The sequence below is a fragment of the Leptinotarsa decemlineata genome, unplaced genomic scaffold, assembly GCF_025532065.1.
Source record: "Leptinotarsa decemlineata unplaced genomic scaffold, Ldec_3_MD MMD2_tig00001719_RagTag_RagTag, whole genome shotgun sequence".
NCBI lineage: Eukaryota > Metazoa > Arthropoda > Insecta > Coleoptera > Chrysomelidae > Leptinotarsa > Leptinotarsa decemlineata.
In genome coordinates this window covers 11,555,990-11,582,600 of record NW_027412569.1, presented here as the reverse complement: position 1 = coordinate 11,582,600, position 26,611 = coordinate 11,555,990, and the positions used below count along the sequence as shown (strand labels likewise).

The 26,611-nt window shown below is 37.1% G+C and overlaps 2 protein-coding genes across 6 annotated transcripts in view; one reads left to right on the top strand and one right to left on the bottom strand.

Moving 5' to 3' along the window:
- The window catches only part of Tcmet (methoprene-tolerant), a 153,904-nt gene that overhangs the window by 32,614 nt on the left and 94,679 nt on the right, over positions 1-26,611 (top strand). Inside the window, exon 1 of one of the 3 annotated variants that reach the window (XM_074176512.1) lies at positions 9,228-9,361. The exons of 1 other annotated variant lie outside the window; for it this stretch is intronic. In XM_074176512.1, the coding sequence (XP_074032613.1) occupies positions 9,250-9,361 (112 nt within the window). In that variant the 5' untranslated portion in view covers positions 9,228-9,249. Of the gene's footprint in view, positions 1-9,227; positions 9,362-16,822; positions 16,983-26,611 lie in introns of those variants that run through there. One more of the 3 variants, XM_023171589.2, reaches the window with a different exon arrangement.
- Positions 3,534-24,906, bottom strand: LOC141482735 (uncharacterized). 3 transcript variants are annotated; one of them, XR_012465692.1, is made up of 12 exons: positions 24,411-24,906; positions 22,888-23,886; positions 6,454-6,594; positions 6,218-6,375; positions 5,833-6,139; positions 5,448-5,754; positions 5,064-5,370; positions 4,697-4,985; positions 4,479-4,619; positions 4,260-4,400; positions 4,041-4,181; positions 3,534-3,962 (listed from the first exon to the last, which is right to left on the bottom strand). XR_012465692.1 is itself a non-coding variant. In XM_074176515.1 (10 exons), exon 1 carries the CDS (start codon positions 7,963-7,965, stop codon positions 7,408-7,410), a length of 558 nt encoding a protein of 185 aa, XP_074032616.1. In that variant the 5' UTR covers positions 7,966-8,997; the 3' UTR covers positions 3,534-3,962; positions 4,041-4,181; positions 4,260-4,400; positions 4,479-4,619; positions 4,697-4,985; positions 5,064-5,370; positions 5,448-5,754; positions 5,833-6,139; positions 6,218-6,375; positions 6,454-7,407. The 3 variants fall into 3 exon arrangements, 1 of the variants encoding a protein (XP_074032616.1); XR_012465691.1 differs by having other exon boundaries at positions 22,888-24,896; XM_074176515.1 differs by lacking the exons at positions 22,888-23,886; positions 24,411-24,906 and having other exon boundaries at positions 6,454-8,997.

Sequence of the window (26,611 nt, the reverse complement as noted above, 5' to 3'; positions counted from 1 at the left end):
GTTTCGGAACAGAAAGATATTATACAGGGTGGACCATCGAAAATTTGACATGAAGATTTTGGGTACTAGTCTTGCAACTCAGGCAGGTCGATTTTTATTAGGAGGGAGACACTAATGTACACCATTAGTACAATGGTGTACATTTTTTTAAATTTGGACGTATTTGAAAGAGTTCTTTCCGATAATTAACATTGTCAATATTGTTAATAGCAACAAATTGTTGTACGCCACTGCTCAGTTGGAATGTATTTGGAACTCTTTCATTTATTTCTTACGCTGCTTTTTTGTTATTTTTTTAGTTCTTCTTTGATAGAATTATTACAATTGGGAAATGGTTAAAATTCTGTTTCTATTTCTCATTTTTATGTTAAAAGTGATATCTACATTATTACTAGTAGTGAGTGCCGTAAAGTTTTGCTAAAGAAACAATGGTTTACACAATTGCAGAGAGGGTTGACTCGATTGAACTGTACTATGGAAATAGACGCTATGCTGCGAGAGCCGCTGAACTGCTCAATCAACAACATGGGAAGAAAGTGTCTCGACAAGTTTGTTTTCGATTTAATTGCAAAATTTCGCGCAACTGGATCTGTAGCAAATGAAAAACGGCAAATCGAACCACCAGTAACAAATGAGGCAACACAAATGGCAATTCTGGGCCATGTTGAGCTTGACCATACTTTGAGCCTAAGAAAGTTAGCATTTGTTTCCGGGGTGTCACAAACTAGCATTCGGCGTATTTTAAAAACCCACTAAATGCATCCTTACAAGATTAAATTAACGCAAGAACTGAATGAAGATGATTTGGATCGACGCTTGCAATAATTCTGCGAATTGGTTAGTGAACGAGCGGTGGAAAATCCACATTTTGTTTTCAACATTCTAAATAGCACAGTTAATCTCCATAATTGTCGCTATTGAGCTGATTCAAATCCTCACATTTTTCATGAAGTGCATACTCAACGTCCACAAAAATAAAATGTATGGGCCGTACTGTTGGCCCATTGTTTTTAAAAGGCAATTATACCGGACAAATATATCTGGAGCTTCTGGAAGATACTATTAATCCCCTTCTCATTGATATTATTGAAAATGACCACAATTATCGAGAGGATCTGTTAATATTCCAACAAGATGGGGCTCCTCCGCACTATGCTCTAACTTTTCGGCAGTATTAAGATCAGACTTTTCCGGATTACTAAATTGGGAGGCGGGGCACTATCGAATGACCACCACGATCACCAGACCTTTCGCCGTTAGATTTCTTTCTGTGGGGTCATCTGAGAAGGAGAATTTAGTGTACTCTTCCTGCATCACTCGAAGATTTATGGAAACGAATCAAATGAATGTCACCAAATCACTCCAGAAATGCTCCACAATGTTCGAGAACGTTTCCAGCAGAATCTCTATTATTGCATCGAAGCTGGAGGTGCCCATTTTGAGCATATGCTAACATGAGAATAAGGTAAGTAATTTCGACTCTAAATTTAATATGGTTCGTCCAATTTAAAAAAAAGTACACCTTTGTTTAGAGAATTCCAGATCTTTCAAACGATGTGCCACTCGCCTCCAGTTCCCTACTGAAATTCCAAGGGTTGTTCACCCCTCTGCTCCAGGGTTAAAGTGACGACGCTGTGAATGGGGAAAAACTGTCCCCCTCCCAATAAAAATCGACCTGTCTGAGCGTTTTTTAGGATTTGCAAAATTAGTACTCAAAACCTCCATGTCGAGTTTTCGTTGGCCCACCCTGTATATACTGACATTCAGAAACCTCTTTTATAAATACTACTCTTCTCAATTCAATGCAATGCAATTATCTGATTCTTCGGTTGAACTTGTGGAATTTTATTTACTTAATACAATACAGTATGTTAAATACGGGGAGTCATACTCTCACCCATCATATAGCTACCTCAGGCACCCCTCAAAGATCCAATCTTAGCCCCCTTATGTTTCTCGTATAGAATTTCTTCTTGTATCACATCATGGACATTTTTTGTTTGCAGATACCATAAAGTTGGTAAACTCAATGATTGACTTGAATGAAAACTTCAGGAAGAGCTGAGAGTACTAGAGTTTTGCTGCTTCAAAAATTATATCAATCTCAATATTTATAAATATAAGCTTATGTCATCCCCTCGAAAACATAACCCAATAACTGTTGATTACTCAGTGAAAAGTTATGAGGCGAAAAACAGCTTGAACAGAACAGTTACAATGCTACTCGTTGACTATTTATTTAGAGAATATCTGAGTAAAATAGGTCTGTATAATGGAGGTGATTCAACTTCGGGAGACATGTCTTGAGCAAGGCAATCAAAGTACATGGGGTCAAAGTACATGAATTCGACAAAATTCTTAACATTGTCATCGCCAGGGAGTAATTTATGATGCTGAGTATTTTCAAGCAATTTGAGATTCTGACAAAGAAGTTTCTCTCTGAAACAGAAGTCAGGGTATTCCGGAAGGATACTTTTTAATGTAGTAATTCAAATATAATTACGTAATTCCCACAATCGCGTTCACTCTACATTGTTCCGTCGACCTTGGCTAGTGCAACAGAAACGTGCCTGTTTCACCATAGCGACGAGACAGGCCGCTTGTCAAATAGTCCAGGTTTTCAAATGAACTTGAATCCCTGACTTCACACCGGAAGTCCGTATTTTGCTTCGAACAAGAAATGTGCAGTCACCACAACTCTATTTTCTGTAAGAGACTACTTGTTTCGGTACAACAGAACTCCATTTTTCGAATAATAATTATATGAATGAATGAATAAGCATAACAGCCATATGAGATGAAATATAGTACAAAAGGAACTTGTAATTCTCTCAAGGTGAGCAATGCGTGTATTCCAAAAGTACACAGGTTACCAAAAGTACACAAGAAGGGGGGACCTGTAACCCTCATCATTTCATATATCAATTCTCCAAGAGTACAAGCTATCTAAATTCTTGAATAATTTTTTATTTGAATCCATTTTGTTGCCCCAGAAAAGCCGTTTTGAATATCTCAAACGATGAGAAATACAATTGTGCTGCCAAAACCTAATGAAAGTACGTCAAAAGTCCAAGAAGTCAAATACACTATACAAATGTTGGTCCTTCGAGCCGGATCGAAACTATTTTTCACAAGTGGAAATCAGTGTGAATATGTTCATTACCTCCAAATAGCTTTCCCGCTTTCCACGGAAATTTCTGTAGCATGCTTTTTCATATTATGTAACTTTTCTCCGAAGAAGACATCGCATTTACGCCACCCACACGTGACGTCATCTACTTTATGAAATTGCAGTTTTTCGAAACGTGTAGGATTTTCTCAGCATTGAAACGTAAACATCCTTTGAAAATGCAACCCGAAGTTACGTAAATACCATAATTATATTTCCTTCTCGCAGTTTCTATTATTGGACGGGAGTAAACAAGATACAACAATCTTGTTGACATTGCTTTGCTCTTGCAATTGTAGTCTCGATGAATAACAGTGAAGAATTTATGATAATTTGAAATTTTCCGCGATAAATATAGTCCAAAGATTTCCAAGCATATATATTTCGTGATTAGATTCTATTTACAGACGAATAATCATAGGGCACGAATTTTTCTGCTTGATATAGGATGGAAATCTTAATAGTGAGTCTGTATACTGACTTGAACTGATAGAACAAAATCTAATTCGTTAGTAATTTTTTTTATGGAAATGCACAGTGGATTTCTGACATTTTCTAGTAGATCCTCTGTTCGATGCGTATCCTTTTAAACTCGATCAAGCCAGTGACTTTACTTGGTGAGTAATCTTTCAGATCAGCTGGCAAGAGTCTGATTCGTCCTTTTCAAGGTTGACAGAACGTAGTATACTTTCCTCGTTCTAGTGAGGAGCTGATCGGCAGTAAGTCTGTAGTAGGTCTATTTCATCAGTTCGGACTTCCATTGTCTAATATAATATAAATTGATTTGAAATCCCTGAAAAAAATTAAAAAGATTAACCGAAAATAACGATTTTATTAAGCAAAAAACTGAAATTATAAAGAAATAACATACAAGCAATAGTGAGGAGCTGATCGACAGTAAGTCAATCTTCGCCAGTTATGTGAACAACACAAATGTATGGCACAGAAAGTAGGTCTATTTCATCAGTTCGGACTTCTATTGTCTAATATAATATAAATTGATTTGAAATCCCTGAAAAAAATTAAAAAGATTAACCGAAAATAACGATTTTATTAAGCAAAAAACTGAAATTACAAAGAAATAACATACAAGCAATAGTGAGGAGCTGATCGACAGTAAGTCAATCTTCGCCAGTTATGTGAACAACACAAATGTATGGCACAGAAAGTAGGTCTATTTCATCAGTTCGGACTTCCATTGTCTAATATAATATATATTGATTTGAAATCCCTGAAAAAAATTAAAAAGATTAACCGAAAATAACGATTTTATTAAACAAAAAACTGAAATTACAAAGAAATAACATACAAGCAACAGTGAGGAGCTGATCGGCAGTAAGTCTATCTTCGCCAGTTATGTGAACAACACAAATGTATGGCACAGAAAGTAGGTCTATTTCATCAGTTCGGACTTCCATTGTCTAATACAATATAAATTGATTTGAAAACCCTGAAAAAAATAAAAAGATTAACCGAAAATAACGATTTTATTAAACAAAAAACTGAAATTACAAAGAAATAACATACAAGCAACAGTGAGGAGCTGATCGGCAGTAAGTCTATCTTCGCCAGTTATGTGAACAACACAAATGTATGGCACAGAAAGTAGGTCTATTTCATCAGTTTGGACTTCCATTGTCTAATACAATATAAATTGATTTGAAAACCCTGAAAAAAATTAAAAAGAGGAGCTGATCGGCAGTAAGTCTATCTTCGCCAGTTATGTGAACAACACAAATGTATGGCACAGAAAGTAGGTCTATTTCATCAGTTCGGACTTCCATTGTCTAATATAATATATATTGATTTGAAATCCCTGAAAAAAATTAAAAAGATTAACCGAAAATAACGATTTTATTAAACAAAAAACTGAAATTACAAAGAAATAACATACAAGCAACAGTGAGGAGCTGATCGGCAGTAAGTCTATCTTCGCCAGTAAGTCTATCTTCGCCAGTTATGTGAACAACACAAATGTATGGCACAGAAAGTAGGTCTATTTCATCAGTTTGGACTTCCATTGTCTAATACAATATAAATTGATTTGAAAACCCTGAAAAAAATTAAAAAGAGGAGCTGATCGGCAGTAAGTCTATCTTCGCCAGTTATGTGAACAACACAAATGTATGGCACAGAAAGTAGGTCTATTTCATCAGTTCGGACTTCCATTGTCTAATACAATATAAATTGATTTGAAAACCCTGAAAAAAATAAAAAGATTAACCGAAAATAACGATTTTATTAAACAAAAAACTGAAATTACAAAGAAATAACATACAAGCAACAGTGAGGAGCTGATCGGCAGTAAGTCTATCTTCGCCAGTAAGTCTATCTTCGCCAGTTATGTGAACAACACAAATGTATGGCACAGAAAGTAGGTCTATTTCATCAGTTTGGACTTCCATTGTCTAATACAATATAAATTGATTTGAAAACCCTGAAAAAAATTAAAAAGAGGAGCTGATCGGCAGTAAGTCTATCTTCGCCAGTTATGTGAACAACACAAATGTATGGCACAGAAAGTAGGTCTATTTCATCAGTTCGGACTTCCATTGTCTAATATAATATATATTGATTTGAAATCCCTGAAAAAAATTAAAAAGATTAACCGAAAATAACGATTTTATTAAACAAAAAACTGAAATTACAAAGAAATAACATACAAGCAACAGTGAGGAGCTGATCGGCAGTAAGTCTATCTTCGCCAGTAAGTCTATCTTCGCCAGTTATGTGAACAACACAAATGTATGGCACAGAAAGTAGGTCTATTTCATCAGTTTGGACTTCCATTGTCTAATACAATATAAATTGATTTGAAAACCCTGAAAAAAATTAAAAAGAGGAGCTGATCGGCAGTAAGTCTATCTTCGCCAGTTATGTGAACAACACAAATGTATGGCACAGAAAGTAGGTCTATTTCATCAGTTCGGACTTCCATTGTCTAATATAATATATATTGATTTGAAATCCCTGAAAAAAATTAAAAAGATTAACCGAAAATAACGATTTTATTAAACAAAAAACTGAAATTACAAAGAAATAACATACAAGCAACAGTGAGGAGCTGATCGGCAGTAAGTCTATCTTCGCCAGTAAGTCTATCTTCGCCAGTTATGTGAACAACACAAATGTATGGCACAGAAAGTAGGTCTATTTCATCAGTTCGAACTCCATTGTCTAATACAATATAAATTGATTTGAAAACCCTGAAAAAAATTAAAAAGATTAACCGAAAATTACGATTTTATTAAACAAAAAACTGAAATTACAAAGAAATAACATACAAGCAACAGTGAGGAGCTGATCGGCCGTAAGTCTATCTTCGCCAGTTATGTGAACAACACAAATGTATGGCACAGAAAGTAGGTATATTTCATCAGTTCGGACTTCCATTGTCTAATACAATATAAATTGATTTGAAAACCCTGAAAAAAATTAAAAAGATTAACCGAAAATAACGATTTTATTAAACAAAAAACTGAAATTACAAAGAAATAACATACAGGCAACATCAAAACAAATAAAAAAAAATTGAGATATTAATGAAAGCTGAAATTAAAAAAAAATCAAAAAATATTATTAACAAAAAATGAAAACAATAAATTAAAAGATTTCAAACCAAGTTATGTCACGACGTTTCGATTGTTAGTATCCACAATCGTCTTCGGGTGATAACTGGACTTATTCCTTCGAGATCTGACTATTTATAGGTCATTCGGGTGCTTTCACGTTTCACCTATCCCCTCTTTCCTCTTTCCGCTTCATTGCTTTTAGCGGGAGATGACCGTTTAGCGGGAATTGGTCGTTTTTCACTTGATTAAAGGTTTCCATATGTTACGTATCTCTACGCTAGCTTGACTAAATGCGTTGTTGAACAACATATACGCGGCTTCTTTGAATTTTCTCCTAACCCAGTGTTCCTCGTTGTGGATGATTTCAGCTTGAGCCAACTTGATATTATGTTGATGAGCCCAAACATGCTCTGCTACTCCGGATCTGCTGATTTCTCCTCGCTGTATGTGTTTCTTGTGCTCAGCAATGCGAACTTTCAATGGCCTCTTAGTTTTACTGATGTATGATTCTCCGCACTCGCAGGGTATCCGGTAAATGCAATTCTTGAAATCGCAGTCCGCGTTTGGTGGCCTGGTTTTCGTGAGGCTGCTACGGATAGTGTTCCCAGATCTGAAGCAGGTCCTGATGTTATACTTGGACCCAATACTTCTTATCCTTTCCGATAATCATCTGATGTAGGGAAGTACAAGTACTGGTTGTGGTGGCTTCTCTTCCTTGTGGAGCTCTTGCCGTCTTCTAGCTAAAGCCTGTTCTACCATCACTCTGGAGTAATCATTTCGTTGAAGGTCATTTTTGATGATGCCTAGTTCCTTCTCGAGACCTTCCTTTGTATAACAGAGCCCAAAAGCACGGTCTAGTAGAGTATTGATGATTCCTCTCTTAGTCGATTGATGGTGGTTGGATTTCTGGTTCAGATACTGTCCTGTGCGAGTGGGTTTTCGATATACAGATGTTTCCCATTTAGTGTCGGTTCTCTTTACCAATACATCTAAGAAAGGCAATTCGTTGTGGTTTTCCTTCTCCATTGTGAAAGTGATGGAAGGACTTGCGTTGTTGATGTGCTTCAGGAAAGTGTCTAGTTCTGCATTCCCATGGTTCCATATTATGAAGGTGTCGTCTACGTATCTCAACCAGACTCGGGGCTTCTTGTGGGCTTCTTCAATGGCCAGAGTTTCAAACCACTCCATATATATTGCTATAACAAGTGAAAGTGGCGATCCCATTGGCAGTCCCTCATCTTGCGTAAAGAATTCGTCCTTCAGTTGGAAGTAGCAGTTTCGTACACAGTTTCCTAGTAATTCCACTCTTTGACTTCGATTTCCCCTAGTAGTTCAACGAAATGCCTTGAATTTTTCACAAAAGATGATGTTCTACCTTGCAGTGGTTTAATTATTGGTAGTAAATATCTGGACAAGTTCTGAGTGGCTGAATCTCTGGAGCTAATGATCAGTCTGAGCGGAACATCCTTTTTGTGGATTTTGGGTAGTCCATACAAGTGAGGGGGCTTACTGTGGTGTGGTGTTAGCCATGATCTTTCCTTGTCCGAAAAATAGACTTGGTGTTTTTTCAAAGTCTAGTACAACTTCCTTTCAATTGCTGCAGTAGCTTCGTGTATTTTCCTTTCTGACACACCTCTTCGATCTTCTGTTCGTGGAGATCAGTTTCCATCACAACAGTAGCGTTTCCCTTATCTGCATCTTTTTTGTGGATTTTGGGTGGTCTTGTGACGAATCTCAGGAAAGCGTCCTGGGTACAGGGATACAGGGTACTAACTACATCCATCAACCAGGAGATGCTCCGTTGGTCCTTTCAGGTAACCTCTAGACAACCAGGCCGGAATGTGCTGCTCCGGAACGTACTTGTGGACCTTCTTTTGGAATATCCTCTACGGCATCCTTGAAGACATATTGAAGTGGTCGTATGATGAAGGTGCAAGATTGGCACCTCAATAATGGCAGTAATCTTTTCTGATCTGCTCAGGGTGAGGTAGGTTCATGAAATACCCTCTTGAGGGGGCAATAAGTCGCTTCCTCGCTGCACTACCTAACTTCCTAGGTTTTTTAAGGACAAAACACGAGCACTACAGGAAAATCCGCAAGGCGCTCTGAGAGCGGTGCCTGTACGAAAAAAGCGATTCACGTTGGATTTGAATTGCTGAAGATTAAATTCATTTGGAAAAACATTCTCAGGAAGTCACCAAATGAAAGAACTTTTGAACAATGAAGTTCAAGTGTTCTGGTTAGGTTAGATCCAAAGTGAGTAGGTATATTCGACCCTCCACCGCAACACGCAAGGGTTTATTGTGTCTCAAACATATTCACACTCGACCAAATAAGCCCAGCTTCTTAACGAAGCCGATTAGTTTGTATGGTGAGTGGTCTTTCAGGTCAAATGGTAAGAGTACGGCTCTGCTCTGCACAAGTGATTCTGTCATTCCCGTATCCAGCGGGGCTACGTGGAAGCAGGCATCCGATGGCAGGTTTGCTCAACCCCCACATCCCAAGGCAATGCACCCGCCAAAAACAGCATGCAAAGTGGTTCAAGCAGTGAAAGATGAACAAAGACAGTCAACTCACTTCAAAACGATGACCAGCCACAGTCTAACGTCCCTCGCTGCAGGTAAGTAGTGAAGCAAGATGTCTATAGTTATTTAAAAGAACCTCACCGTTCTTCAATGTAGGCTGAACTCTGGCGGTTTTCCAGTTTTCCAAAAAATCCTTGTGAAATGATTTTCTTGTAATTCAATGTTCAAATGAAAGTAGTTGTTCGGAAAGGACTTTGTCAGTTGTGTAAAATAAATGTTTAAGTTTTTTTAGTTCATGTTCATTGGTGTGATCACTTTTCCCAAAACTTGTGTTGTCCCAAATTCGTTGAATAAATGTTTGATACTTTTATATAACCTGCTCTTAACTCAGCTCTTTGTAAAAAACGCTCTTTGCTAGAATTGAAAGGAATCAAATAGAATGTAATTATCCCAAGCTTCTGAAACATTCGATAGTTGTGGTGTTTCGCCTATTTCGTTTTATGAATGTTTTAAATGATGCATTGCAATGGTCTACATTTTCAGAATTGCTTTGTCTTTCGTATTCCAACTATTCACCATATCTTTTTTGAATATTTATTAGATATTTTAGCATAGATAGAGATTTTTTTGAGGCAACTTTTGACTATGCTGACGTCTAGGAATATGTATCCTTGCTACGTTTAAAATTTATTTGTGCCTTTTTATTCGTAGTTTCACTGGTTAGACATCAACTTCAATATTTACCTGAGTTCGTCAAACGAGATACTTTTAAACTTCCCTCAGTTCTGTTACTCAGATCAAAATGAATTTTGAATTTTTCTTCTTCAACGTTACGAGAACTAACTCAGTTGATAAATTCATTATACTAGTTCATTAGATACCACTGTTCAAAGAATATTTCCAAATATTTCACTTCTGATAATATAAGTATACAATTGTCTTCATATTTATCCACACATAATAGTGTGGATAAGGAGGAAGTCAAATCAGGACGTATGGCTGGCTATGCTGGCGAGAGGTCTGTAGCATATAGTGGGTGAAGCGGAACTTCAACTCTCAATTCGTTTAATTTTCGGACGGTGCTGACGGGCGTTGTTGTCCACATAAAAAATTTGCCGTTGTTCTTGTCTATATTCAGTAATTTGTTCTTATTTGTTGTTCAGTATTTGTCAGACAATTCCACTGTTCTTCTGCTTTCCAAAACTGCTTGACGTTTGTTTATTATTTTAAATCTAAATCCTAGTTTCTTTATCCAATTCTGAAGAGTTTCGTCACAGCAGCTCACGTTATGACCGGAAGTATTCAATTTTTTCCTTATGATTTCAGTTGTATGAATTTCATTGATTTTGTAACAGTTGTATATAGTTCTTTTCAATGATTTTATTAGATGAACATCTAAAGGTTGTGGTAATCCTGTATCACATCGCGTATTGCGTTCATAAGATTTGTTTTTGGCTATTTTACGTACAGTTGAGAAAGGAATTTCAGTCAAATCTGACTGAAATACTCATTGAAACATACTCTTTGTGTTTCAATAGTCAAATGCATCCGAATCTTTTTCACTGGTATATCTTTTTCGCATTGTTCACCATCGCTATTGGAATCACTACACTGGAAAAAGTCTGCGTTGTTATCACACTCGTCACTATCAGTACCAGTCGAAGGACGCCACGTTTAAACGAATAACTAAAATTTTAAGTAATTATATTTGCACCAGTATGGAAGTTAACACTCAAATCGCTATCAGTTCCTGAATTGAACACGACGGCGATGACCATCCCCGCATTCCCGATTCCTATTCGTCGCCGTAACACGACTTCATATTTAATTTTATGACTCTTGAGCCAATCATAAAACTCATTTAGTAAAAATTATCCATTACGAACCGCCAACTCTGCAGTTCACGTGGACTATTTTGCAGCCGGTTCATTTATACAGAGTGGTCCAACGAAAAGTATGCACCTTGCTTTTCTCCTTTTTTTGTAACTTAACGCAAAAATGCTCGGACAGGTCAATTTTGCTTTTGCGGGGGACACATTATAGATGTATTTTTCTAACTGTACCTTCAACCCCCTAGCGAGGGTGAGTAACAACCCTAAAATTTTAAATGAAAAGTGGGGTCGAGTGATATATCTTTTGAAAGGGCACAAAATTATCTTTCCAATGATACCTAATTTATTGTATTTCACTCAAACATGTAGGTATTACGAAGAAAAACAACTACAACCCAGTACTTTGAAATGTGTAATTGACTTAGTAGAATCCTACTTCAGCAAGTGCTGAAAATGTGACCCATTTGCTTCCATACAATAATACAGATTTTGTTCAAATCTATTCCTAACATTCTGCAGCATATCAGGTGTTATACTTCTGCACTCTGCTGTAATTCGTTGGCGAAGATCTTCTATGGACTCGGGCTGCGTAGCAAAACATTTATTTTTCAAGTGTCCCCAAAGGAAAAAGTCTAAAGGCGATAAATCAGGTGACCTGGCAGGCCATTCGATGGGGCCTCTCCTTTCAATCCACCGTCCAGGAAACCGGTCATCTAAAAACTCTCTTACCGGAACAACATAGTGAGGAGGTGCTCCATCTTGCTGGAAATGAAGCCGATCATCATTATGATTTTGGTCATTTTCAATTATTTCTATTATGAGAGGATCAATTGTATCTTCAAGCATGTTCAGGTAGACCTCACTAGTTAAATTCCCAGGAATAAAAAGTGGCCTTACGATATGACTACCTAATATGCCACACCAGACATTGATTTTTTGAGGGTACTGGGTATGGACCTCTCGGAATAAGTGTGGGTTACTGTCATCCCAGTAACGGCAATTATGCCTATTCCCAGCTCCCTTCAAAAAAAAATGTACTCTCATCGGAAAAGCACGTGTTGAATGATAGGTGCGGATCATCAATTAGTAGCTGGCTCAGTTGTTCACAAAATTGCAGCCTTCTATCAGGATCATCTTCATTGAGTTCCTGTACTAATTTAATTTTGTACGGATGAAATTTATAGGCTTTTAATATCCGTATTATGGACGAACGGGAGACACCTGAGGCTGCAGCAAGCTGACGGGTACTTTGAGTATGATCCAATTCAACATGTCCCAAAACAGCGACTTCCACTGCTTCATTTCTGATCGGTTTCTGTGGCTGGTGTTTCACATTAAAGACAGATCCGGTATCGACAAACTTTTGGACTAACTTGGCAACGTACGAATCATTGACATTTTCCCCGGGATGACTGTTATTGAAGAGGCGAGTAGTAAGTCTAACACAACTATTATGTTGATAATAAAGTTTAATAATTTCAACTCGTTCAGGAATGGAATAAACATTTTTCACAGTAAAGTTGAAATAATTTCAAAAGCAACCAAACTGAATCAATGAACGTTTGCTTAAATTCTTTTTGTACACTTATCTGCTGTTGTTCTTTGAACCAATAAACGCACGAGAGAAATTGAGGAATGTAGTAGTGATAAAAATGCCGTTTTCTCCGCATTTTCATTAACACCAAAAATATCGAGTAAATGTTCTTGCTTCTTTTATAAAAGTAAATACAACAATTTAGGTATCATCGGAAAGAGAATTTTGTGCCCTTTCAAATGATATATCACTCGACCCCACTTTCCATTTAAAATTTCAGGGTTGTTACTCACCCTCGCTAGGGGTTTGAAAGCACAGGTAGAAAAATACATCTGAAATGTGTCCCCCTCAAAAGCAAAATAGACCTGTCCGCGCATTTTTGCGTTAAGTTACAAAAAAAGGAGAAAAGCAAGATGCATACTTTTCGTTGGACCACTCGATATGTATTGGTTTTTTTAGCCTTTGAGATTGCCACCAACTTGAAATGTTCACAATATCGTTTACTTTAACTATACCTAAAAAATTGGGTAACTACACCAGCACTGTCTGAAGTAGTTATCGTAGAATTGGAAATACCCGATACAGAATGTTGATTCGGTAGTAGTCATTCGGTAATAAATTACGTTATTGGAAGTCGACACTTTGTATGATAAATGGTATCGTTCATGGGTTTTATGAAATGTCAACGGTTACTTTCTGTTTATACTTCAATGACAACGTTTTAGAATGGTAAGTGATTGATCGCTTTTGTGCTATTGAAGTTCAAGGCCAATCGTGAACGGTAAAGTTTAATAAAATACTACATAAAAGTCATAGTACATACTTATAATAACAAATGATTACAGAAATCCATATCAATTCATTGTTTGTATAAAAAATTTCAAATTGAACTAAAACGATACCTCAATAAATTCTAACCTTCATTTAAATGATCTTCTTTGCGGGAACCCATATCGTAATAATATTGTATTTGTTTATACAGTGTATAAAAGCCAAATGGAATAAATTCATTATTTTGGTTATGGTACACATTTTAACAAAATCCCGAAACATTTCAAATTCAAATTATAATTTGACATACTTCAACGGAAGCATTTGGAAATACATGAAAGTATCCCAAAACTGTTATACCATTGTCATCATCATCCACTTTAGTCTTCTTACGAATGATTTTTGGACGAAAGGTTCCATTCAATCTACAGTTTTTTAGTAGTCGATTTATCACATTATTATTCGGCTAAGGAAGTTGTGGATATCTTTCATGAAATACTCGGCATGTTCTACTTGCAATTCTATTGCACTCACCATAAATTATTAATAAATTCAAGAAATCTTCATTACTGTAACCTAATCTTGACATTATTCTATTATAATTGGTAGCTATCACAATCAGTCAAAACCACCAACGAAAGTCTGACGTTAAATAATTGGTTTATTTATTTTTCCAAAGCAACCTATTAAAAAATATTAATGTGTACTGTTGTACGTTAGAAACCAATACCTTAACGTATACAAATTGTAACTTGTTCTAAGGTAGGTACATACCAATTTCAAATTGACTGATCTGAGACAGTTATAAAACTGGACCAAAAAGAAATATTACTAAGTATAAAAAAAATGTTGAATATCCAAAATAAGTGATGAATTCAAAAAAACGAGCAAGAAAACCATGTCAGGTTCCGTTTGAAACAGTTTATCTCGAAAACGGTTCAAAATAAAAATAGTATTATCTGAACAAAGTTAATCTAAAATTGGATGTAGAGCTCAAAAATGTTGAAATATACAGGGTGTTCCATTTGAAAAAATTGAGTTCCACTAATTTTTTCATGAGATCAAAGTATCTGCATTTTTTGAAGACCCTGTATGAGGCAAATGAAAATATGACTCGGAGTAAAGATCCTCATAGTATCACTCCACTCCATTTCAAATTAGATCGTTTTAGTGCGAAAGAGTTCAAGATTATCAGCATTTATAAAAGTTCATGTTTGGTAAAAAAAATATCGAAATTAGTTTATATCTTGTAAACGGTAATAGATAGTTATAGGGAAATAGTATATGAATTTGTTGACAAAGTGATAATAAATCATAATATGATATTATATACGGGGTATTCCATTTGAAAAATCAATGAAGCCGCTACTTTATAGTAGAAGCGGCAACGCCGCTTCGTCTAAAATATTTTACGGGTGTAGGTCATATTAACTTATGCATACTGTGGAATGTTCAGGTTGATCCGTTAAATAGTTTGCCAGAAACAGCTGATTAATTCTCATCATGAAAAGCCCTGTATATGATATACATGGGCCTAGCATCAAAGGAACAGTGAATAAAAATCTTCAAAGAGATCTACTTAGTTTTCCATCTTCGAACAGAAAATGTAGGAACTTGAAAGGGAGAAAGAAAGCAATCAGTTTCAAAATAATATATTCACAAAGATTTGTTGATCATTCATAGAAGTCACTTTCAGATTCAAACTGGATGAAAAAGTCCTCTTCAAACAGCTAATTCCATATAAACATTGAAAGAAAAATACTTTTAGAAGTTTTGTATGTTTTAATTCGATATGTTTGGCAGCTGATCGATACAGAATGTTTTTCTCTATACACTGATGCTGTTTTCCTTCATTTTCCACCAAATTTCAATTTTTTGCCTCCCAGCCTATTGTGATTGGCTATTTCCTCCATTCAAGCTAATTTCAAAAATTAGTCCAATCTTCCAGTTTCGCCTTAATTTGAATGTTGAAAAACGAGGAATGTTCCTTGAAAAATTAAAATTTGCAATCGTTACCAATCTTCAAATAAGGAGACTAAAGTAGTTATGAGAACTATATAGAAGTAAGTCTTCTCTTCAGTATATCCAAGTTATACGAAATGATTATTAAAAATCAGTTACTATCATTTTTCCTCAAAAATTAACTACTTTCAACAATCCAGCATGGTTTCAGGCAAAATTAAAACATGGAAACAGCTTTGTATGATTTGTGGTTTGTTCATCGATTTTTCTAGGGCATTTGACTCTTTTGATCACTATGTACTAATCCAGAAAATTCATCGCTATGGGGTTCGTTTAGTTGTCCAAGATTGGATGAGATCCTATCTCGAGAACAGGTCTCAAACAGTGAAAATCCAAGGTGTTCACAATCAGTCCATGCCCTGCAAGCAATGAGTTCCACAGGGGTCTTTACTCGGACCACTGATTTTTCTTATTCATGCGAACGACTTGATACAATACGTACATAGTCTTTCAATGGTACATATAGTTGCATATGCAGACGATACAAATGTTCTGGTCACTGATATAAGCACTTGCAGAAACAACAGATTCCATATATGAGAAAATAATAAAATGGTCTGATGAAAATCATTCAGCACTGAATATCAGCAAGACAGCATTAGTGAAATTCTCAATGCAGAACACCACAGAATCTCTCAAAATATATGAAGACAGCCAACTAGAGGTGACATCCAACCCAGAAACAAAAATACTAGGTCTAGCACTGAGATTTATGTCGAATCATTGTGGAAGAGAGGTTCTCCTAAATCTGTATAATACAACTATTGGCTGTCACTTGCTCTATGGAATTTTGAATTGGGGTGTGAGCTCCTCTGCTGAAAGAGTTTTCATTTCACGAAAGCGCGCGGTCAGAGTAACTGCTAATTTAGGATGGCGACAGTCATGCAGAAACTCATTCAAACAGCTGGAAATACTGAAATTTACTTATATGAGATGTGTCTCTACGTCACCGTAACATGACTACAAATTTAATTTTATGACTCTTCAACCTATCATAAAACTCGGTTAGTAAAAGTCATCCAATACGAACCGCCAACTCTTCAGTCCACTTGGACTAGTTGGCAGCGGCTTTATTTTTCTGTGTTGGTTTTTTTGGACTTTGAAAGCGCCGACACTCCATAGGTCTTTCAAACGAATAAAAATTTTCGATGACATCTGCCTCACACTTTGCTTCATTCAAAGAGCTTTCGTCCGCTATCCTGCGACGTGTCGAATTCCTAGACGCTTCAGACGTACCCCAATCGATAGAGGCTTGGAAAGGTCGAGGAATATTCGGCGAAACGTTTTAGAGGACGTCTATCAATTGGTGACAGTGAGATAATTGCATAGTAACAGAAAACCGCGATTGCAGTATGCAATTTATTTTCTTATCAACAGATTAGAAACGGTAATGTTCGGGTAGGAAATACCTAGGTGCAAGTGCAGTTTGATGGTTTGTTTCAAATCAAAAGTTGCTTTTGTATTCGCTGTTAAGTTTTTCTGATAAGTATATTTGTGTTTGTGGATAATTTCGACAATTTTTTCCTGTTTCCAGCTTGTGCCTTTTAGAATTGTCAGGTGAGAGAAAATTCTGTACGTCATTAATTACAGGAACTGGTTCTCTCTGATATTTTATACAATTGGTACAACGAAAGTATTATACGTGCGTCATCAATTTGTGTACCTGAACTAAGTGGGCAAATTATCAACAAAGCGACATAAGATTTTGATTAAGAATTGCTTCTCATTTGTAAATGTCGCCAAAAAGTAACCCAATGTTAAGATAAATCGGTCCGTTTCATACAATTTGTGGCGTACTTACTTAAAAATGAAATGTCATTAAAAAAAATCTCAACATCAATTTTATCTACGTCACAACCAAGGCGTGGATTTGAATTCTTGAGATCTGATTGAAAAATTAAGATGTTCTTCAGTAAGCTGAGGGGCGCCAGCCAATAAATATACTCATATAAATTGACGAGGAATGGGGAATTAACCAAAATAAATGCAGATATATGAATATATAATTAATCGATAAATATATGAGACATTGCAACGAGGTTTGCTACTCTCTTGAATATGGCATAAATATTATTGAATTATTCAACAAGTAGCAAGAAACTAAATACACATGAAACACTGAGATTGGTTTCTAGTGAAGCCAGCAAATAAGAATACGTGATATGAACATCAAAATTTCATAATAATTTTAACGCAATCCTTTTAATCAATAGGGATTGTTCAATCAACAGCTGTCGATTAAATCACAAATAGATATACATGAACAATATTGAAGGCAGAGCATTTACAAGTTTAAACGATCAATAATCATTCGGTAACAATAATAAATAAAACGCATTACTTCTTTATTTCTATAGTCCACTTGACATTGAAGGAGAAGACATGTAGATACTCACTCTGTCCTCTGTCCCAAGAAGTAGGGTTTCACGTACTTACGAATTCTTGAAAATTTAATTAATCGTTTTATATTCCATAATCCAATTCCGATTCTGGCAATGTGAATATTTCAGTATGCGGAATGTTAGGCAGAGCCATTCCCCGATTGAGAATAAACTCATAATTACGATATAAGATTCACCTATTTCGTAATGCTAGCAGTCCATGTTAATTGTAAAAAAAACTATGTGAGTGATGAAAAGTATTTCAAACTGTAGAAATTTCAATGTTGAACAATAAAATGCCGAAAACAAGAGTAATATGTAATCTGAGAAATCGCCGACGACTCTCTTTGTATAGCTTTCTTTCTTCAATGTACCGATTGCAAAGTGTCATCCAATGAAAACGGTTACGATTTTGTCTTCACTTTTCACCAGTAGAAAGCAGAATGAATAAAAGTATGTTTTCATCGGGTATTCCATTGATAACGCATATGCAATCTTTTGTTGCATCGATTGTTATGGAGAGTATTGAAAGCAAGAATGAAAATGTATATTTTCTTAGACGTCTAAAGAGTGTGTTCACAAATATCTATTTTGATTTTGAAATTAATAACCTCCTAATGACAACACAAAAAAAACCTTCAAAATGATTAAATTCTTAAAATGAAACCAACGCAATTCCAACCTTTGTTCATCACGCTTGTCGCATCGGCTTGCCGACTTATCAGTTTGAATTGTATGGTGTAAAATAGCAGTAGAAATGTGTATGAAATGTGTGATCATATCCGTTTAAATAACTTTCTCATTATATCAGACAGACAGACGTAGAGGGTAATATCTTATAGATATTATTCAGAGCTTTAAGAACAAAATCTTCGTTTTCCCCCACGTATATAAAAATCAATATACTTATAGAACAAACTAATACATGCTGGGTTGTTTAATTCTTCTGGCAAGAATGTTTCTTTAACTATTTCTTAACATTTTTGTTATTGGTCGAGTTTTCTCCAAATCACAAATCGAATACGTTTTTTTCAGCTTCTACAGCAATTTTTAATAGTTTTATGATACTTTCTATGTTCTGGTTTTTTATCTCTCCAATGACGATTGATTACTTTGTTTCTAAGTTTTTAATCTTACTTATGTTATCAACAATCCATGGAATATAGTGACTTCTTTTGAATTTCACATATTAGTTAAAAGGTAGTTAATTTTCTGTCAAAAACGTTAGTTTCATCTTCCATATTTTCCATGTGATATAAGACATCCCATCTTGTATTTTCAAGGCCTATTTCAAAATAATCTATATTCATTAAAGAGTGTAAAATTCCACACCACAATGAACATCAATAAAATCTAGCTACCTGTCCTCAATTGTACACAAACAAGACCATCTGTTTCAATATTGAGAGAGAAGTGATCAGATGTATCGATATCTTGAACACTACAGTCAAAAATATCTTCAAAGCTGCTAAAACTCAAATCATTCAGTGTTGAGAAATTATTGATGACATATGTACTGAAGCTGCAAAAAATAAATGAAAATCATCAGTGGATGATTAGAGGAAACTGAATTTTTTAACACCCGCCCAGTGGAATGGCTTCGATAAGTAACATTTTTGAATTCCTGATAGAATATTAATACTGATTCACATGGCTTCAAGTTATCTGGAGTAGCTATAATTCTCCTTGAATTGTGACTTGAACCATAAGTTTATGTCGAAAGTTTATGTCCATGTGGTCCATAACATTATGTTAAGATAATCTTCCCAACTGCAGATGTGATGAATTTTCCCGAATAGATCCGATTCTATGTCACCCATATTTGGAATAACGCAATCGCGAAATATGGAGAGTCAAGAGCTGTTGCTCTTGATATTTCTAAGGCCTTTGACCGTGTATGAGGGTTTGCTGGCCAAACTTTGATGCTATGGCTTGTTGGATGATTTTTGTGTATGGCTCTCCAGCTTCTTGAAAGAACTTTCCCTGCAAACGGATGTCGATGGATATCTATCGTATACTTACATCAACGCTGGTGTTCCCCAGGCATTTATATTGTCTCCAACCCTCTTTTTATTGTATATCAATGACTTATTGGAAGAAACCAAGAATTCAATTAATTGCTTTGTTGACGACAGCACCCTTGTTTCGTCATTCCATTTGGATTCCAAAACATCAACTGCGGATGCCCATCTCATCTTCAACGGCAGCAGCAGCAGCATATCTCAATTCGGATCTAGAGGTTATTTCGAATCGGGATGAAAGTAACCAGATTCAATTCAAAGCCGCGAGAACCCACAAATTGGTTTTCTCCAGAAAGGTATGATAATGTTAGAACAGACAATTCCGCTTTCTGCTTTGATAAGTTTGTTGGGGGTTGAAATGGACACCAATATGTCTTGGCACAATCATTTCGCTGGAATTGCAAGGGCTGCTTCTCAAAAGCTTGAAACACTGGCCCGAACCAGAAAATTGTATACACCACAACAACTCTTGATGGTCTATAAAGCTCAGATCAGATCTTCTTCAGAGAATTGTTCACATTTTATAACCTCCCAAAGTGGAGAAAAGTAAGAGTAGTATTTATACCCAAACCAGGTAGGATGGACTACACCCTACCAAAAGCATTCCGACCAATTAGTCTCACATCGTTTCTCTTAAAAACCATGGAGAGGCTATGTGAGCGGTATGTAAGAGATGAAGTACTTGTTAACAACCCACTTCATCCAAATCAGCATGCATATACCCCGGGAAGGTCTACTGATTCGGCCCTTCACCATGTGGTTGGCAGAATCGAGAGATCATTGGACAACAAAGAATCCACCCTGGTAGTAGGAGAATGGATACTCTAGATGCTCTCTAGTAGAGCAATAAGTATCAATGTAGAAGACATCACAGTGAAAGGACTGGTCATGAGGGGATGTCCACAGGGAGAGGTCTTATCACCCCTTCTATGAAACATAGTTCTGGATACCCTAATTAATCATCTTAACAATTGCATACGCAGATGACAATTGCATACGCAGATGACATAGTTATCTTGCAGACCGGCAAATTTGTAAGCACACTGTGCGATAGAGCGCAGGATGGGCTCAAATTAATAGAAACATGGTGAGAGGAACACTCACTGTCGATCAATCTGAAGACTGAGATGGTCCTTTTCACCAGGAAAAGAAGTTTAACGGGCTTAAAACCTCCCGAAATCTACAAAAGCAAACTGAACTTCTCTGAAGAGGTGAAATACATTGGTACTATCCTCGACAAGAAGCTAACATGGAACTCTCATCTACAGAGAAGAGCAAAAAGAGCATACGTGGCATATGAGTAATGTCGGAGGACAGTGGGACGTGCATGGGGTCTTCCACCCCGTGTGGTCACCTGGATCTACACTGCAATAATAAGACCTATGTTAACGTATGGAGCCATTGCATAGGGACCAAAAGTTCTACAAGCAACAGTCATCCAAAAATTAAATCAAATACAGCGACTGGCTTGTTTAAACATCACAGGAGCCATGAGAACAACACCAACTGCGGCAATCGAATCAATAACGGGATCTGTACGTTAAGGAGGTTGCGTTAATGACCATGGTACGATCGCGCACGGCTGGTGTAACCCTCGAAGTAGGAATGAGTCAATTGAGGCTGGGCCTATGGCGGGAAGCGCTTACTGCGCAACCTCTGCTGCAGGTAACAAGTGATGCAATTGAACCCAAGTTTGCGTTTAATAAACCCTACAAAATACAAATTGAGCAGAACACAGAGTCAGATGCTACAAATGCAATACAGATTTATACAGACGGCTCAAAAACCAAAGAAGGCTCAGGATGTGGAGTGTACTCCAGGTCACGAAGCCTAAGGATTAAGTGGGGAATTGAAAGAAATACCAGCGTGGTCCAAACAGAACTAATAACCAAGAAAGGAATTTCTGGCAAAAACATAACAATCTGCACTGATAGCAGACAAGCACTATTAGCCTTGAACAGACAGCATGTTACCTCAGGGCTAGTACTAGAGTGCCACCAAGATTTAGCCAAAGCCTCGGTAGATAATAACATTATCCTGAGGTGGGTTAAAGGGCACGACAGGAGTAAAGGTAATCGCATTGCCGACTCTTTAGCCAAGGAAGCGGCTGGACTAAGAATTTTAGGACCCAGAGGCACCCACGGCCTGATGACTTCGACAATTGCGGAACTAGTCAAATGTAACACCCATGCTCAATCCTTGAAGAGATGGGATGGAATCAAAGGATGTAATCTTGTCAGGATCACCTTGGGCGATCCTGGGAAGCTAGCGCTGAAGAAATATCTGGCGATAACCAGGAAAAATCTACGCCTTACAGTAGGATTTCTGACTGACCACTGTCAACTAAGGAAACACCTCCACAATATGGGGCTAGTGGACACACCTCTATGCAGGATGTGTGAACAGGATGATGAGACTGTCAGGCATGTCCTGTGCGAGTGCCCGGAGTTATCGTCAATGAGAGAGTGTGTGTTCGGCGAGTCTTGGCCTACACCTGCCGATATAAAGGAGATGTCTCCCAGCAACCTGTTCACCTTCCTAGAAAGGATAGAATGGACGATGACCTAGGAGGACAACTCCTCGGGGGGATGTACGATGGGTCACATGTGGCCTAAGTGCGTGGGCTTACACTCACCCTCCCTACTCTACAGATACAGAACCCCCCAAGTTTTGAAAAGGCAAATTGAATATTTCAAAATTTGGGATGCCGACACCTTTTGCTGATAAGCTGCTCAGTTTGATACGAAAGGGGGGGAGTAAGTTCAACACAGGTCTGATTAATAACTATTACTGATTCTTTTACTATTAATCAAGTAAACCATGAGTTTACTTGACTAATTCTGGTAGTTGGGCGCCAGGTTGCAAAAGGCAAAACCAAAGAGAACGATATAACTTGTACCTAGCTAGGAGTGGAAGGCAAAATAAATATAAAAAAGAATTAACAGCTTCATTTCCTTTTTGACAATATGGCCAAAAACCAAAAATATTTATAAAGAGGTTGAAATAATACATAAAAAATATATAATACAATAATATTAAAAATAAATTCAGAATATTTACAGTTGGTCTGTTGTTCTCTGATTCTGTTTCGGTGGTTGTAGGGAATACCTGGCGTGGCTGATGAGTAGTTAGTCCTGAAGAGGGCTGCAGAGACTTGTAACCATCTGATCTAGCTGCAGATGGATTTAGAGCTCACGTTGGAGGGGCTCTTTGATTAGGTTAGATATGGAACCTCCTTCTTGTATCAGTCAGTACACGGTTTCTCGATATCATGCGAAGCAATGAAATGAATCAGATACAGTCATACGATGATGGGAAAAAACAAAGATATCCGTAGAATCTGAATACTATATTCTGAATTTTAGAAAAGTAAATTCCAAGGGAAATTCAGTTACGTCAAAAGGTAATGAATCTTAAAACTAAAAAAATAAAGGAAATAATAGTTTGATATTGATCAAACACTAGACTGAACATTGTCAAAAACAAATTGACAACTAATTCAAGGAAGTATCAAAAGTAAGGTACTAAATTAAATACAAATAGAAATAGGCAACAATCTTTGATAGCTTCAAAGGTAATGAGAAACAAAATATATTAATTTTAATCAATGAAGAGTAGCAAATCCTTCTAATAAAGAAATGCCAGAGAAATAACAAAGCAAAAATGCATATAAACAGAAAAAAATATATCTGGTTGGCCTTAAAAGATAAAGTTAATTCAGATAGAGTGGACTGATTCAGTATTCTTGATAAGATAAATCTGAAATATAAGGATAGAATTGAATCAGTCGAATACTAGGGAACAAATCAAGCCAGAGAAACAAATTCTCTTAAGTTAGCATTTATTTCTCAAAGAGAAATTAATTTGACCAAAAATAGATCATACAGAAATTAAATACTTACCTGAGGAATTGTCCTGGAGTGATACTGCCCTAATGTCACAAAGCAATCAACTTCAACTCTACTGTCCACTTCCAAATGTAATAATGATAATCTTACTGCAGCAACAGGTAGCTCGAGAATTGTATTTCACCTGAATTAGTTACCAATTATCTGTTATCTGAAATTTTAATAAGCGTAGATACTGATTTTTTTTTAAATTCAAAGATGAAGGAGGTATGCAAAGCAGATACTTCACTATCTGTGGGTATTTAGAGCAAAATTCAATTTTGAGGTAATCTGATGTGATCTAGAAGAAACTCTGTGATCCCACTGTATTTAAAAGATGACTTGAGATTACGAGAATGAAGAGGAATGAATCATCTAACCAAAAAAAATTGTAAGATGCAGAATTTCTTCTAAGAACAATTCTAGTCAAAAATATGTCAAGAAATAGGTGATTTAGTGAACTAAGCAATCTTTGCAGGACTCTAAATTTCATCGATGATTGAATAAGAGCCAGCATAAGATAAATTGAAAGGTATAACCTCCAGTCACATGCAGTGTAATTATCACAAATTAAGTTATTAAACTGAGTTCTATGTCTAAATAGCAAAATCCAGGAAAGGCAAAAGATATACTCAAACAGATCTCATCAAATTTACTATGAATGAAGATAATATCAAACAGAAGGTCAACACATACCAGATATCAGCCGTTCTCGTCAAACGCTGGGAAGGAAGATAGTATTTCTATCGTTTCCGTCGAAAACGAATTCCTTCGGTCTTTGCGTTTTTTTCATATCTAGCCGGCAGTGACTATTATACCGTCTACGGAGTATAAAGATGTTCGAAATTGTGGTGATTAAACTATTGGTATTATAGGCAAAATTTAGAATATATGAATGTAACGAAATATTCGTCACAACTTGCAACCTGGATAGTCTGTAAAATCGAAAAAAGGTTGGAGATTTGTCTCCCTTTTATAGATACTTTCACAGAAGGTGTTCAAGTGATTTGGTACATTCGAATCCACCAAGAGCAGAACACATCAGAAATAAGCGACGGACTGTGGCTCCTTATCGTTTTGAGGTTCACTTCACTATTTGAGAACTATCCCATTTGGAGAACTACGTTTATGAAGAAGCAACTTCCTGAGAACGGTTTTCCAAATGAATTTGATTTCCAGCGATTCGTATCCAACGTGAAGGCACAGGCACCGCTCTTACAGCGCCTTAAGGAGTTTCCTGTAGTGCTTGTGTTTTGTCGTTGTAAGTAGATCTGTTAGTTATTCGTATAGTCAGATTTCTCTCACCGTGGTGTCTCCAGAACTGAGAGAAAATTCATATTTCCTTTGCAGTTGAAAAAAAATCGTGTTGGATCTGGTCAGTGTCGAGATTAGAAAGTAATAAACTCGAGACCGACGACTGATTGGGGTTCACAAATAACTTCGGAGCGCGATGAACTCGAACACCACGCGAATTTCTCCGCCAAAAAGTAGTGTATGTACGTCGTTTTCAATGGATCACAGCAAACATTGAACGGTCCTCGACCTCTCCAACGCGAGCCGCAGTGAGGTAGACAGACGGACGGATCTCGTGAATAAGGTCAGCGCTTTCAAAGTAATGTCAACGAGATGGGTCTGCGTTTCAGCAGAACGATGGGTTCAACGTTGTTTTCCTGCCTTGCATTATATTACAATGAAGATCTGCATTGCTGTTAATTCTTTATCAAACAGAAATATAGTGAACATGGTACATTGGTCCACAGAGTGTACAGGAAACCAACACAAACAGACAGGTCCTTGAATAAAGGTTTTGGAAGGTGCGAAATTACTGTCGCCGCGCGGCTTCTTCAACCTTCTTGGGGTCTCGTCCATGGAGGTGCACGAGTGCGGGAGCTTTCCTGAAGGGCCGCCGGTTCCTTGCCTTCATTCAAGGCTGAGCTCTTGGCGCCAGCCACAGGAAGTGTCCTCACTGTTGAAGGTGGAGTGGAGGAAGAGGACGGTGCACTTATAGTTGCTGCCACTCCTGCCTCTATCGCTCTCTTTCTCCTTTTGGCCTCGGCGCCGCAAACGCGCTTACTCCTTGACCTTTGTATTACATCACGAGATGATCTGCTATGTCCAGTGGTAGATTGGGGTGGACATTTCTGTTCACCCCAGCCACCGCCTTAGATTGAGGTGAGCACTTCTGTCCAGCTTCGGGATTGGTTTTTGTTTTTGTTGTTTTTGTCTTTGTTTCATTCATGTGTGTTGGGAAGAGTTGGGTCCCCTCTGGCAGAGCCCCGAATTACCAGAATTACAATGAGGTTTCGCCCAGTTCCCCAAAGAGATCGATCGTAACCGCAAATCACCCTGCGGCCATTCAGCTATCGGCACGATTCCTTACAACTCAGCTTGGGTAGGCTGGTCCACAGTGGCATGTTTTTCAAAGGCTTTTGGGGAGTTTCAGTTCCCCTCACCCTACTTATTTATGCCACTGACCTAATAAATGCTTTGAAGGGAATGGGTACAGCTAAGAATTCGAGCAGGCCATACGACCCAGAAGAGAAAACGCCAAACTAACCCCAGCTAGGGTGGTCAAGGGAAAAGCCATCTTTCCTTATGTTGAGAATGTTGAAGACTGGACTGGGAGAATCTTAACACGAAGTGAAACTAATATTTAGGCCAACAAAAACCATCAGGCAAAGTTTAAGGTCAGCTAAGGACCCAGAGAACCTTCAACAACCGGGTTGTACCGAATTCCTTGTAGCTGTAGGTCGGTCTACATTGAAAGCACGAAAAGAAGTATAGGGGCCGTAACACCACGGCCAAAAAACCTGGAAAATATCCTTCACACCAAAATATAGTGCCAGTCGGGACCTCTATATTTTGTCGGAATACATGTCTCTATTAGCTTTTCAACC

Bases quoted from the DNA above. Each gene is read 5' to 3' on its own strand.
- LOC141482735 (XM_074176515.1), bottom strand. From the start codon at position 7,965: ATGGGATCGCCACTTTCACTTGTTATAGCAATATATATGGAGTGGTTT.